The sequence below is a fragment of the Rosa chinensis genome, chromosome 2 (assembly GCF_002994745.2).
Source record: "Rosa chinensis cultivar Old Blush chromosome 2, RchiOBHm-V2, whole genome shotgun sequence".
NCBI lineage: Eukaryota > Viridiplantae > Streptophyta > Magnoliopsida > Rosales > Rosaceae > Rosa > Rosa chinensis.
Genome location: NC_037089.1, coordinates 60,946,224 through 60,962,191, shown reverse-complemented (window position 1 = coordinate 60,962,191; position 15,968 = coordinate 60,946,224). Strand labels below are relative to the sequence as shown.

The 15,968-nt window shown below is 38.1% G+C and overlaps 1 protein-coding gene across 1 annotated transcript; it reads right to left on the bottom strand.

Moving 5' to 3' along the window:
• Positions 1–7,917: 7,917 nt before the first annotated feature.
• On the bottom strand, positions 7,918–10,345 carry LOC112188861. The gene is made up of 7 exons (XM_024328095.2): positions 10,075–10,345; positions 9,883–9,957; positions 9,519–9,738; positions 9,264–9,331; positions 8,986–9,111; positions 8,469–8,751; positions 7,918–8,288 (listed from the first exon to the last, which is right to left on the bottom strand). Exons 1-7 carry the CDS (start codon positions 10,279–10,281, stop codon positions 8,233–8,235), a joined length of 1,035 nt encoding a protein of 344 aa, XP_024183863.1. The 5' UTR covers positions 10,282–10,345; the 3' UTR covers positions 7,918–8,232.
• Positions 10,346–15,968: the final 5,623 nt, after the last annotated feature.

Below are 15,968 nucleotides of genomic sequence, written 5' to 3'. Positions count from 1 at the left end.
AAATCTTAACCTTAGGAGGGATATTAAGCCGCCATACATCATTCAAAATATTAACATTAAGAAAAGAAACAATCTGCAGCTAAACGATCATGATTTGACTACTCTTATAGAAATATAGTCTTAATTGCAGTTGGCTAGCTCCTTTGACCAAGGCTGAAACAACAATATACAGAGCTAATTTATCCACATGGTATATATTACTAGGTGATACATACACGACTATCACTACATGTTTCATTTTTATTTTTATTTTTTTCCTTTTCAAATTACATGAATTCCTTACGTGACTACTAATGTAGTCACATTTATCTATTGGTTATATACAAATTTACAAACATACATCTACCAAGACAAACAAAGTGGAGGAAAAATAAATCGATCAATTCGACCGTTAGATGTGATTATCATGAACAAAAAAGGCTATGTTAAAAAAAGTTAGCTCATTTAGTCATTCCTTTAGTCTCAATCTATATGATCAACTATATATACACATCAAACTAGAAACTCTTAATCATTCCCTCACAATTCTTTTTCACAAGTCATTCGTCTCTGTCAATCCACGTAAGAAAATTAGGGCGAGTAACTTATCATTTATTCGGCTATCTATAAAGAAATCTAGCCTTTGAATGTTGATGACCTTTGTCAAGGCTGAAGCTACTAATCTATGGAGCTAATATTTTTCACGTAAATAGTTAGTTACATATAAAATGTTAAATCTCCCATTTATCATCTTTTTTTTTAATATGCCAAAAATTCAATATTCCCACTAATATATTTTAGGATTAATGTTTACCTACCTGAACTTTTGGTCATTTTTCATGTTAGTCCCTAAACTTTTAATTTCATCAACAACATCCCTGAACTCCCAATTTTCATTAGTAGTGCCCAATTCTGCAAACTCAATCCAAAATTTTCGTCAATTGATGACGTGGTAGGAGACAAAAGGGCTAAAATGGTCAATTTGCATTTCATATGCCTTTTTTTTTTTTGAAGGGGATCAATTTCTTTTTCTTAAAACCCCCTCCTTTCTTGCTCGAACAATTTCTAGCCTCCACCGCCACTGTTTCCTCTTCCTCCATCACCGTCCTCCACTCCATCCTTATTCCGAATCTCATCCATAAGCTCCCTCTCTTCGAGCCTAGATACTGCTCTTTAACGACCACTCCTATGTACATCATCTCTTTCTCTCTCTAGTCTTAATCTTGATCACTTGGGAGTATCGATCCTGGTCTCAGTCCTTATCACAGTCCCGGTCCGAATTGAAGTTGTTGGGGATAGAATTGGAGAAAGAGAGGAGAATCGAGAGAAGCTGGTGCCGGTGGGGTTTATGTTCTTCGTATTCTTCTTGACCGCGTCCACAGCCTCCATGATCGACACCTCCAATCACCTTTATGGCTCATCAATGCACCATCATGTTTGCGGGCCTCCGACAAGTCGAGAATCTTACAACCTTTTGGTAGACCAGCCTCTTCACATGGGAACTCGATGGCCTTGATTTGGATGCTGAACGCAAAAGAAGGTGTGGAGACCCAAAATTCTCGGTTAAATATTTCGTAATTCGATATTTGTTCAATTATATGATATATGAATTTTGGGCATGATTCGTATGTTGTTGTGTGAGAAATTTGGTTTCGAATGAGTTTATTTTCGAAACAAACGTTATTTAGGGGGGGTCACTAAAATCGACTTTTTGTACGTACGGAATTTGGGAAAACTTCCTTCACGAAAGTTGTAGAGCTCGTCGATACGAGTTCTTACATATGCAGAACGCAAGAATCGGAGTTCGTATGAAGAAGTTATCGCGTTTGAAAAAGTTTCCATTTTGGGTATAAAAGGATAAATCCCTAGCTATTTTTGGAAGGTTGCCAAAAATAGCCGGGTTTCCATTTCTGGAAACCGACCTATCTCTCTCCTCTCTCCCGAGCCGAAAACAGATCATGGAGTCTCCGACTCCGTTCTCCCTCCTCCGGCTACCAAACCATACCAAACCACTTCCTTTAGCTTCGCCTCGACCTTGCGCAGCTGCCGGTGGCAGCCTTGCGCCGCCTCGTGGCCGGTATCGGCGGCGGGAGCAAGGTTTCGGTTTGAGCCTGTTTTGAGTTCAACGTTGATTTCTCCTTGTACAGCCACCAAAACTTGAGTTTCTTGGCTTGTTGAACTCGCATCAACCTCCTGATCAAGCTCCAAGAAGGACGGCACCTGAAGTGAAGGTTTTCTCTTTCGTCGGAGCTCTCGCCGGTTTCTGGAAAATTTCCGGCCAAACCAGACTGTTTGAGGTATTTTCGATCACTTCCACTTGTTTTTTGACTTCGTGCTAGTTATGAAAGTTTCTCAGATCGATGAAATGAAGAGCAGTAGCCTACCCCCGACACCACAGGCGGTGGTCGGCGGTGGCCCTGCCTCTAATTCCGGCGACCATTTCCGGCCACCTTAAGGGCATTTTCTGCCCATTTTTTTGTTCTACATGTCGATACGATCATTTCAACATAAAACACTTAAATTTTGGATATCGTATGATTTAGTTATGAATTTTACGATTTCTATCATTTGGTTTGTGATCCGTGAGGATTAGGCCGTCCGATCGACTTGTAGTTTTGCTATAATGATCGTAGGACTGTCCCGATGACTTTGGGTGGTCACGGGTGAAGATCCGACCGTTGGATCTTCATATAAGTGCTTTCTTGAATTGTACGCTAAGTTATTTATCGTATTTGGTTAGGTGATTGACGGTTTGAGTTGGTGGTTGATTGGAAACCTTATTTTATGCTGAGAAGACGCAGCGGGATTGGAGGTGAGTAAGTCTCACATGGTTCATTTACGAACCGAATTTCCTTATTGCACAATTAATTGTTATGTGTGAGAAAATGTTTTTTAAGAAAATGAGATTTAAAGTATATAAGAAAATGAATTTCTTGGTTTTACTATGAGTGAACTATAGTTGGTATTAGTGGTCATTCCTGAGTGGATGATTACGTATATATATATATATATATATATTTACATGATTTTATACGGAATGGTGTGACATTGAAATATGTGGTTTTTGATGATTTCTATTGTTGAAAGAGTGATTTGGAGTTGTGATGTGACAATTGTGAGTCGGAAGGTTTCTGTGGTAAACCTGGGTTTGTTCTGAGGGCCTAATGGTATGAAGTCCGAAGGTTACAGTGGTAACCTGGGTGTAAAGATATCGTAAAGGTGAACTTAGGCCAAGGTGACACGTTACGATTCAGCTAGAGCTCTAGTTTGTCCGCCTTTGTGTGACATGAAAGCAGCGAGTTGGATTACTCGTGATCATGAACACGGGTTGGAGAGTTTGTCTTCCATTGTGTGACATGAAAGCAGCGAGTTGGGTTACTCGTGATCATGGACACGGGATGGAGGTTATGAGGTGTCGAGTGGAGAGACTTTATTTGAAATGGTTTTGAGTTTGTTAATGAATGTTGATTTGTGTTGAAAATGTTGTGATTAAGTTGTGTTTTTGTGATTTATTAAATCAATCGTTCATTTCTTATTTACTCACGAGCTTTGCAAAAAGCTTACCGGGTTTTGTGTTGTTGCAATCCCGGTACACTATTCAAACGGTATAGCGGAAAATCCTGCAGGTCAGGATAATCAGGGTCGAGAGCAAGCTGTGTAGGGCAGCGGGGTTGACATCAGCACTTAGTCTATTTTGGTGTGTTTTATAGACTCCTTTGAGGATAACTTTTATTTATGGTGGTTTTGTAATATTTGACTCGAGAGATAATTGCTACGAGGTTTGTATTATGGTTTGCGAGACGCTGGTTAAGAAAAAAATTCAGGACGTTATTTGTGTTGGTTATTATTCATGTTTCGGATTTGAATTTGTTATTTAAAATTCGGGGCGTGATAGAAGGTTTCCTTGATTAGGTCGTTTAGGCGAATCTGATGGTGTTTTGAGGTGAGACATAGTAGGGACAGGCGACGACAATTCCTGTCGTTCCTGCTGAACATTCGTGTTCTTCTCTCCCTCTAACGACGGGAAGACTGTCTCATCAAAGTGACAACCCGCAAATCTAGCGGTAAGGAGATCGCCTTGCAAGGGCATTAAGTGGCGGACGATTGTTGGAGTCTCAAATCCAACGTAGTTGCCCATTCGTCTGTAAGGACCCATCATAGAGCGTTGTGGCAGCACAATTGGCACATAAATGGCTCACTCAAATATGCGTAAGTACAAAATACGTGTACCCAGTCACTAGCTGTAACGCAGAGGTACATTGAGTGGCGGTAGGTCGTAGACGAATTAGCATAGCTGCATGCGATATTGCATCACCCCAAGCGGATGTAAGAAGATTGGTGCGCATTACCAATGTTCGGACTACCATCGCAGTCGTTTCCGAGAGACCAATTGGGTGTGTACATGGGAATGTGATGTCCAACATCAAGCCCATTGCAGTATCCATCGAAAGTCTTTCGATGTAAACTCTCTAGCATAGTCAAATCCAATTGACTGAATAGGATGATCTGGGGAGTGAGCCCGTTGTCATATGATATGTGCTAGGAGTGTAGCATAAGCAGCATTTATAGGTGGAAAATGGCACAACACATGACCAGCGTGTTTGCGTGTTAACCAACATCATGAAATATTTAAGCGTCCGCAAGTTGGTTGAATCAATTCACAAAATCCCTACGGATTCTTTGTAAGAACAGAATGAGTATTGTCATATCCTTTGCATAAGATGGTCTCAGTCCTAATTTCCCTAAGGAACGGGCTTAGTAAAACGAGCGAGAGGCCTTAGAAGCAACCATTAAGTATTTTGGTTAGGCCTGAGCGTCCGAAACGCTATGTGAAGCAAGTTGGTGATTGCAATACCACTTGGGGCGCCATCACCATGATGGACGCTATCCATGGCGTGATGGATATGGACTGCACCAGCCCTAGGCTGGTGGTGGACGCAGGCGGTGCCCTAGGCAGCTGTGTCGGTCACACTTAGTCTAGAAATCAACGTTTGATTCATGCTTCGTTTCGCTCGAAAGAAATGATGTCCATGTGAAGTCGTTTGAAGACGGATCATCATATCAAGACTAGGATGATATATCCTGTCGTGACAAAGTCAATATGTGTCTAAATCCAAGAGATCTTCTCTCATAACTTTATTGGATTAATAGCTCGAATAGTGACATAGAATCCACTAGAGAGACACATAAACTTCTCTAAGATGCGTCTTTGTTCGCAATCATTAGAGGTAATGCAAAGGAACTTATTTCCGTTCTCTACATGCACTTTCGCATGGAATTCGTTGGCTATTCATAGGGTACAATTTGCCCTAAGAGCGTAGAGAGTTTTTGTGACAACTGTAATAAAGGTGCCATTTGGCAAGTGGAACTTAGGATATTCCATGTCCTTGAATTAATATTGATGGCCTAGCCATCGTAATCACAAAGTCATATGCTCAGAATCAAAATGGAGTCATAATGAAAAGAACTCGAAATTTTATTCATAAGCCAACGGAGTACATCATTGTTTCTTTGATCAAAGAAAATCTAATCCAATAAAAGTAATATGGCAATCGCCTACATCTCTTGGAAAATAAAGACTTAAACATAATTGGCGATCTATTGATCCCAGCCAGATTTGTAGTCTTCAACCCTTCACTCTAGATCATCTTCTTGATCTTCTTGTTCCACATAGTGAGCTTCTCTTGCTTCACAATATGCTTTGTGGGAGATGACAAGTTCTTCACGAGCTCTACAAATGTGTGCCCAATGCTCAGACACTCCACATCGAGAACATACATCTCTTTGCTCGAACTCCATTGATTGAGGCGCTTTGAAAAATCATTTAGATGGCTCTTAGTGTTGGTGGCGCCACCAACATGGCCAGAGGCATTGCCTCCGTCTCTCTTTCCACGTTTACCTCTTCGGTTCCATGTTCGCCTATTTTGGCGGTTACCTTCCCAAGTAGAGCGATTATATGGATCAGAATGTCCAGAAGTATACCTAAGATTAGGGTTTCGCTCTTGGCGCCCTCTCTTAGAGGTGTGATTATAATTAGATTCCAGAATATGCTCTATTTCCACGGATCTCGAATTATAGTTCTTCACAAGGATATTGTCATGCTTTTCAGCGACATTCATAGCTCCAATGAGCTCATGAAACCTTGTGATCCGTCTTGCATTTACATCGATTCGATAGTTCTTAGCAACCATCAATGCAGAGACGGGGAAGGTAGAGAGAGTCTTCTCAATCAACATCGCATCTGTGATCTCTTTACTACAGAATTCCATGAAGGATTTAATGCGAAGTGCTTCCGAGTTATAGTCAAGAACTGACTTGAAATCACAGAAGCGGAGGCTATGCCATCTCACTTCTAGGTCAGGAAGCAAGGAGTCACGGACATTGCCAAATCTTTCTTCGAGTGAGACCCACAGCCTTTTGGGGTCTTCTTCATTCATATACTCGTACTGGAGCGAATCATCCATATGACGAGTCATTAGGATGATGGTTTTTGCCTTATTTGCCTCTAAGGCTGCTCTATTTTCTTCCAAAGCTTGAGCTTGCTCAACAGTTATCACGTCCTGGCTAGGCTCGAGAATCATATCCAAGATTCCTACAGCCTTGAGATGCTAGCGGATATCACGAACTCACCTGTGATATCCAGAGCCAGTTGTTCCCAATGGAGCAAAGTCCAATTTGTTCAGGTTACTCATCCTCAAAGAGAACAAGAAATTAGGGTTAGTTTCGGAGCGAAATAGGCTACCACGAAAACATATGAAATTTCTAAGCGTAATCGCTTCCAAGAAATTAGGAATTTCCGAGCGTAGTCGCTTCCAAGAAATTCGATTCCAAGAGATATTGGATTAGATCAAAACAATGATGTAAGTGGTCGATCATAAATTCTCTACAAACTCTAAGTTTGGAGATCTCAACAAGCTCTAAGCTTGGAGTGAGCACGAACCCCCATAGTTCGGCTTAATTTGGTCTCCCCTATAATGAAGAAAGGGGGGTAGAAGAAGGGAGGTTGCAAGTCCCCGAAAAGAAGAGAAATTTAATTTAAAAACTCTAAAAAACGGGAACGTTTAGTAAAAAATATCTCGAAATAGGCCGCCGGAAAATTTGACGGGAAAAAGTTGCCGGAAAATGGCCGGAAAAGTCGCCGGAAAATAGTTGACCGGAGTTGACCGCTGACCTGCTGACGTGGCAGTGGGTCCCTGTTTGCTGACGTGGCAGTCGGGGATGCATCAGTGGGCTTGGGCTTCTGGGCTTCTAGGCTTCTGGCCTTCTGGGCTTCTTTTGGGCTGGACCTTCTTTTCTTCTCTCTTTCTTCTTCTTTTCTTCTTTTCTTCTTCTGCCGGATGATTCAGACTGCCGGTTAAGTGAGTTTTAGATCGGTTTTCAGCGTTTTTCTTCCGGTTCTTGAAACTTCAGATGAAGAGGCTTCTGCTATCAAAATTTGGTGGAAATTGGAGGTCCGGAAGATTGTGAACCGATGGAATATTTGCTGCTAGTTGTATAGAGCTTCCGGTGGCCGGTTCGGTGGTTTTCCGGCCGGTTCTTGAGGTGGGGCTGCCGGTTCTGGACTCCTGGGATCGAGTTCTTCAAGGTGTGAGGTGGAGGCAGAAAATGCTTCAAGGTTTTGTATTCGGATTCAAAGTTTTTAGCTTCTTGAATCAGGGTTTGGCTATTTGTTTCAGGGTTAGGGCTTCGTGCTGATAACGTGTTTTTGGGAATTAGAAATTGAGAGATAATCGCTGTGTATTCTCATTGATAATAGGGGCCTCTTTATATAGAGAATTACAATGCATAGAGTTAAAATCATACAAGGAAAGATAATCTCTAGATTCTTCTAATTAAACCCTATTACCACTAGGTCAAGTAACATAGAGTTTGGATTAAACACAAATAGAGATATCCTTAAACAAAAATAACATTTTTGATGGAAAACTGTGACAGAACTTGACAAAAAATGAAACCAAATTAAGACCATGTGACACGAATTAAGACCAAAAAGTACTTCATTACAGTAATCGGCAAAAGAACAAAAAAGTACTCATATGATCTAATTGTAACAGTAGTGTAATTACAGGCCGATCAAAGGACATCGAAAGAAAGCCCACAATCCTAACTAATTGATATCTCAGAATCTCAGATATATGGTATTGCGCGCACAGAGAGTCAACTGATGCATTGCACAATCTATTACCGCCATTTACTAACCAGATCTAATCTCTTCACTTAATATAGGCAGAATAATCTCATCGGCTCTTGTTTTCAATATCTCAAAAAGGTTGGAAGGAAAACATTAGAATCCTTGTAACGGCAGTAACCTATAAAGTAGACATGGAAATTCAGATATTAAGTACGAATCAAATTGAATAGACCAAGATGAATAATCAACCCACATAAGCAACTTGCAGATTACTGAATTAGGTATGTAAAGATGGTAATCAAAGAAACAAGCCAAAAAAGAATTACCAAAAAGAAAAAAGCATGCTGTAAGAATTTACCTTGCTGGTATGCTGTAATAATATCTTCAGATCCCAAAATCTCTTTTGTGCATTCTTCATGCCTCTTATCAATTAGTATCGACAATCCCCCATTACCATCAACATGGCCAAACAGAATGAGCTTGGAATTGGGATGCTTAATCTTCTCGTCATCTGGCAAAAACAGTTCTGCTTGGTAAATTTTCATCACACCAGCATCTGCGGCCTCCATTGTTAGATAAACAAAATCCTCCCACTGCAGCTTGCTTCCGTTCACCACTCTCTTAAACTGCAGTTTAGCATTCTAAAACCGAAACCAGAACTTTAGATTTATTATATATGCAAAACCTATAGTAAGAAACTCATTCTCCGCAGCAGGGTTAAATCATTCTAGAAACAGATCAAAAATGTTAAATGGAAGGCATGCATATTAGACATGATTTTTATAAATCAGTCATTAAGAATCAAACATAAAAGCAAAAGCATGAGGTAGAATAGCATGCTGCTTTTACAAATTCAGGATGTTTTCAATTCAAACCTTTTCCTTGTTGTACATTTTCACTGCCCAACGTCCAAATCTTTGCATCTTGCCATTATTTGATAAGTCATATGCAGGTTCAATACGACATAGTTTGATACATAATTTATTAGAACAATTAAGTCCCTGTTCAAAGACAGAAAAGTGAGAGTGTGAGACAGTCCTCTTGAAAAAGAAGCAACCATTGAACAACATAAGGCAGATGGTGGTCCTGGCCCAACATCATCTGTTAAACATGGACATGAAGGTAATAAGGAAAATGGATGGCTTGCAAATACCTGCTTTTTACACATCGGAATTTGACTCTCTGCTTTGTCTTCATTGTCCTTCTGAGCAAAAAAGTTTTCTGGTTCAAGTAAATAAAACACCCAGCATTAATATCCTCAAATTTGTTGCTTTGTTAACTGAACTTAGAAACATAACCAACCTAACTACCTGTGCCCTCCCCTATATACAGATGTGCATCAATTAGGTTATCAAATCATATCCTTATCAATAATATACTTAATAAACTGAAGTGCCAGAATAGTTACCTAGGTGATCAAATAGTGCTATAGGGCACCCATCATCGACAACAAGACAGAACCATTCCAAAAACATGCCATCAGTGAAATTTACTGAAACTTTAGCTTGGTAAAGTTTAGCGACACCGGCATCAACTGCCTCCAATGTTATATCATAAAGGCTGCTAATTCCTGTGCACAGCAGATGCCTATGTGCCTTGACAACTCTCACAAACTGCAGTTGCATTTTCTAAAGGAGAACCCAAAATACTTTATTTCAAACAAACTAAACAATTAACCTAAAGCTATCATTAGTATAAACAAAATTGCATTTTAGCGAAAAAAGAAGAAGCATTTGGCTTTCATTAATCTCATAATGCTATCAATTTGATACCTTTCGCTTGTTGAACTCTTCCATGGCGAAACGGGCAGGCTCTAATCCTCCTAAATCCATATAATAATCAAATACCTATTCAAAACAAACCAACCAAAAAAAAAAGAAAGAAAAAAAGCAGAATTATAATCCTAAAACAAAAATGTGAAGGCATGCAATATGCAGAAGAGCAATTCCAGTGTGGTTATGTACCTTAAGCTCCTTTTTTTTGCTTTTATAGCTTCCATAATCGAATCGGTGTCGGAAGTAATGACCGGCAGGAAACCCCGAAACGGCCCGGCTTTGGCGATTGAGGTTTTTGTCGATAGCAAAAGCCCTAAGCATCAGAATTCCACTTCTGTTCTTGTGAACAGAGTTACTCGCCAGCTTTGCGAGTGCAGAACGAATCGCCATAGCCATGTCCGCAGTTTGGAGGAGAGAGTGAAGAAGAGATGGCGGCAAAAAGAGAGAGTAAACCCCCTATAACTAGAGAGGAAAATTATACAGAAAATAAATATATATCATATTATTTCAAAAATATATGTCATACTAATTTGATTTTCACAAATAACGGACAAATATTCTAAAATTTAGAATGATATAAATAAAAAAATAGAAATAATCTATATAAAAAATTTATTTTTATAGAGTTTCCAATGTTAAATTATATTAATCTCTATCCGAACCAATGATTATTCATGATTCCATAATCCAATCAAATTTTTTTTTTTTTTACAACCGGGATCTAAAAGGCCCAAACAGAAGCAAGCATAGAACCAAGGGGATGCAGAAACTTAGCTAGCCAACATTAAATCACAGCTAGCAAGCATAGAACCAAGGGGATGCAGAGAATTGTCAGAGTTTTGCATAAGTTGAACCAGCACAGCAGAATCTAATTCAATCTCCAAATTAGTAATGTTATGCTTTGAGGCTAACTTTAAACCAAAGAAAAGACCCCAAGCCTCAGCATCAAGAATTTCCCCAACACCAAGATTAATTTGAAACCCATCCACCCAATTGCTATTATGGTCTCTGATAACCCCTCCTGCACCAATTTTCCCAGAATACGAAACTCTAGTCCCATCAATATTCAATTTGAAATGGTTCATAGGAGGTATGCTCCAAGAAAGCATAATGTAGTTGTACATGGTGTCAGAATTGGCCTTTGATTGCGCACAAATCCATTCTTCTGCATAATCCCATATGATCCTCTCAAGGCAGGCAGGCATGACAAACTTAGGATTGAAAATCACCTTATTCCTCCATTTCCAAATGAACCATAAGACAAAGACAAATAAACTGCACCACATAATATTATTCTTGTATGGCAGTGAAGCTAAGCAACCACCCAACTATTCCAATCTAGAGAGAAGGAGTTAAAAATGGTACCAGGTTTAAGGAAAGGTTTCCAAATGGCCATAGACCTGTGGCAATCTCTAAATAAATGAAGAAGACTTTCATTAGCAGAATTGCAAATGGGACAAGTAGGGTTGGCAGTGAGGCCTCTTCTGGCTCTTTGCACATTAGTAAGAATCTTTTTGTGGAAAACACTCCAGATAAACATCTTCAGCTTAAGAGGACAGCTCAAGTTCCAGATAGCATTCCAGATAATCCAATCAAAATTATTACTTAGACTATCACTCCTAATATTTATATTTAATATTAGAATTAATAAACCAAACAGTAGAAAGAGAATATTCATTGGGGATATAAATAGGCAAATAAGAATTTTAGAAAAACAGTTCGATTTAAAAAATATATATATATAAAAAAAAATTGTAAAACTGAGACTGAACCGCAGATAAATATTTTGGTTCGGGTTTTTCATTTTCAAATGCTGGAACCGACAAGGACCCGAACTGTTTCACTTCGGCTCAGTTATGTATGTTTCTCGATTCCTGCAGTAACTACCAAAATAGCAAAACTAGTAAACTGTTTACACTTTACAAATTTCCATTTTTCCAAGCTTTTAAGTCTAATCTGGGCAACTCAAACATTCACACATATGCCAAGAACGACCATATTAAGGACTTACATTGAGAAATTCTCACAACAATCTTGATAAACCATCAAAGTGATCAAAAATCCAAATTGAAGCAAGTAATTGAAATAAACAGTTTATCACTTTATTCTAGTTCCAACGGAGTTGCAATCTACAAAAGGGCAAACCATCAAACTAATCAAAAGACTAAACTGTACTACACTAATACAAACTTTAAACAAACAAAAAAATGATTTCAAAGCTCCAAACTACAACTGAGTTGCAAACCATCAAACTAAAGCAGTTATGCACTATGCAATAAGGCTAGAACTCAAGCAGGCAGCCAGGTAGGCTATGCATTTATGCATCAACTCAGCAACGCACAGAACCACAACACAAACCAGCAAACAACGGTAAGTTCAGAACTGCATACATAACATAAAAGAACATTTTAAAATTAGAAAGCACAAGTTCAAAAATCTAAATAGCTAAACTGCATACACAAGAACTGATGCACATTTCCAACAAGGTACAAGTTCAAAAGAATCAAAATTACATAGTTGAACACAAAAGCACATTCAACATTTAAAAACTAAAAGTTTATAAAAAAAAATGCAAACATGCAAAATGTAGACCTTTAACAGTTGGAGGCTTTAATCATTTTTTGAATTTGGAAAGCTTAAAAGACTTTGATGCATCTTAGATCTTGGAAACCTTTGGAGCCCTTGTAGCCTTTGCAATCCTTTTTGTGTGCTGTGATTGTGGTGTAATTGCAGTTTATTTGAATGAATTTTCTATGGATATAGAAAAACAATTTAGCTTTAAATGTGTGTGTGTGTGTCTATATATATATATATATATGGGAAAATATCACAAATGGTGTATGAACTTTAAGTCATTCTACATTTTGGTGTACCAACTTTCAAAACTATCAGAATGGTGTATCAAGTTTGCTCCAATCTTTCATTTTGGTGTACGCCATTAAATTTTCCGTTATCTTTACAAAAAAAAAAAAAAAAAAAAAACTGACAAAGCTAAAGGAAATATAACGGAATTTTTTTTTTTTTTGCAAAGATAACGGAAAATTTAACGGCGTACACCAAAATGAAAGATTGGAGCAAACTTGATACACCATTCTGATAGTTTTGAAAGTTGGTACACCAAAATGTAGAATGGTCTGAAGTTCATACACCATTTGTGAAGATATCCCTATATATATATATATATATATATATATATATATATATATCACGGATAACATTTTCAACCCTCAAAGATTAAAATATCACGGATAACATTTTATTCATCAGGGACAAAAGTGTCAAAACATAATAAACAAAATAAAAAACTAATTAAAAAAATTTCCTAGAACTACCCACTCTAAGCATAACTACCCAGTACTCCCACACCCATCGGGTGTAGGCAATTTCTAGTGTGTGTGTGTGTGTGTGTAATTTTAGCATCACGACCGTTCAGTTTTTAGATCCTAATGTGTAGATCACCCATCATTTTACAAATTTTCAGCCAAATTGATTATCATTAAGGTATCGAACTAGATTAAATCAATGGACAAACCGAATCTATCCAATCTGAATTGTTCATGTTCACAATTGAAAATCGCAGTTATGAATGCCTTAATGATTATCAATTTGGCTAAAAATTTATAGAGATTTACACATATATAAATAAAAACTGAATGGTTAAGATGTGAATATGTGATCGAAAAGTGAGATAGCGATCCCCGAAGATGACTTAAAAAAGGGGTCCCTCACTAGAAGGACTTTATATATATAGACAAACTTTTCGATCACATTTCGGCATCTCAACCGTTTAGTTTTTAGGTCATAATGTGTAGATCATTTCTGCAAATTTTCAGCCAAATCGGTGATTGTTACAGTATCAAACTAGATTAAATCAATGGATGAACCAAATCTGTCAAACTTGAACCGTTCATACTTATAATTTTAAATCGCCATTTTGAATACCTTAACGACAATCAATTTGGCTGAAAATTTGCATAAGTGATCTACACATTAAGACCTAAAACCTGAATGGTTAAGATGTCAAAATATGATCGAAAAGTATGTCCAATGCCCTATCCCTAGAACATACCAAAAAAAGAGGATCCCTCACTATATATATATATACATATTCTATCCAGGGTGGAGCTCCGCTTTGAAATTAACGTGTGAAGTTCGAGTTTTTGGTCATTTTTCTATCTCATATTCACATATCAACCGTTCAGTTTTTAGATACTAGTGTATAAATCATCTTTGCAAATTTTCAGCTAAAATTATGATCATTAAGGCATTGATAACTACTTTAAAGCTCGTACGGTTTAGGTTAAAAGATTCAGTTCGTCCATTGATTTAAGTGAATTAGATACCTTAAGGAACATCAATTTGCTGAAAATTTGCAGATATGATCTATACACTAGTACCTAAAAATTGAACGGTCGAGATATGGATCTACGACCGAAAAGTGACCCAAAACTCGAACTTCACACGTTAATTTCAAAGCGGAGCTCCGCTCTTGATAGAATCTGTATACACACACACACAAGTAAGAAATTTTCAGTGTTTTTAAATTTTTACCGCAACTCAAACTGTTACATTATTTGATTTTTTTTTTTTTTTTTTGAGAAATTGGCGACAAGTGTATTTTAAGAATTACTATTACAAATAGAAGAGAGAAGACTCCATAGGATCCCCAACCCAGATTACATATGAATGGAATAATTCTACTATGTTGGCTTCACCGTAGACATAATGACAGGTTAATGAGGAGTCCTACAACTAACATATGGAGACCCAAGGCTCTCTTCTTGAAACCAAGATATACAAATTAGTTTTAAAAAGAATCGGGTAATCTAAAGGTTGTCAACTTGTCATGCATCCATAACACAAGCTTCTCATCCTGTAATTGCTTGCAAATGTTCAAGGCTACCAGCCTACCACATGGGAAACAAAGCGAGCTCGCACAATTGAACACGCTGCATCACAAAACAATACCCCAATGCCCCCGGGTTTAGACAATCATTAAGATATTTTTCCCTAACAAAATGATGATAGAAATTTGAGTTCGACTTTATTGATTAAAATAAAAAGAGGGAGAAGAAAAGACCCATATAGGAAAAAGAATTTGGCCGCTACGATACAGGTCTAAAGATAGAGAAATAAGGAAGCTTTATATAAGGACGACCGTCACCGCAGTCAATTCTCACCGACACAATGAATTTCACCTACACATTTGACAGGCTGAGACTTTCTCTGATAGATGATTGCCCATGTTTTCTTGGGTCCTAGCACCACTATCATAATGTAAAAGAAAAAGAGCAGGTGGCCGGCCAATTAGCCATGGCCACCACCAATTCCATATCAACCACCACATCTCAAAGCCTTGTGGGCAGATGAGCCGCAGATCTCAATCAAAATGTATGTCATCATTTCATTTCTTGTTGCTTTGGGATTTCGCTTTGAACACACACCGAAAAAACCTTCATTCTTAGCAGGCTCACAGTCTCTTTGAATTGTCAAATGTTGGTGCTGTGTGGTTTGTCACATTCTGCATGTGGTTTGGAGCCTTGTGGGGAGCTGTGGGACAGATCGAACGTTTCATGTGCAAATTTTAGATAGTAAGCTCATGTCAAATGAGCATCTTAATTGAGTTTGGTGTAGTTCCACACTTCAACTTAGTCTCCTGTCTTTCTCAACAAACAAAACAGCATCACCGGACCAACAAGTATCCATACGTCATTAGTAGTCAAATCAATACACCGACTATTTATAATTTACAAAGACATTATTATTTTTTTTTATCAAGATCACACAGTTCCTCAAAAATTCCGATCAGCATCGGCGGGATTCGAACCCGGGTGTGAGGGTTCCACACCTGAAAGCTCTTACTAACTCGACTCATGTGGTGGTTATAATTTACTAAGGCATAAAGTCAGTTTACTCTTTGATTTATCAATACAACAATTTACATCTTATAAAAATGATTATACAATAACGCATACAAATGGAACCATTAACCACTACCATATATAAGTAGTAGCATGACTAGCATCTAATCAAGAATAAGAAGCATTCCCACACATATATATATATACCTCAATCTAATCCAG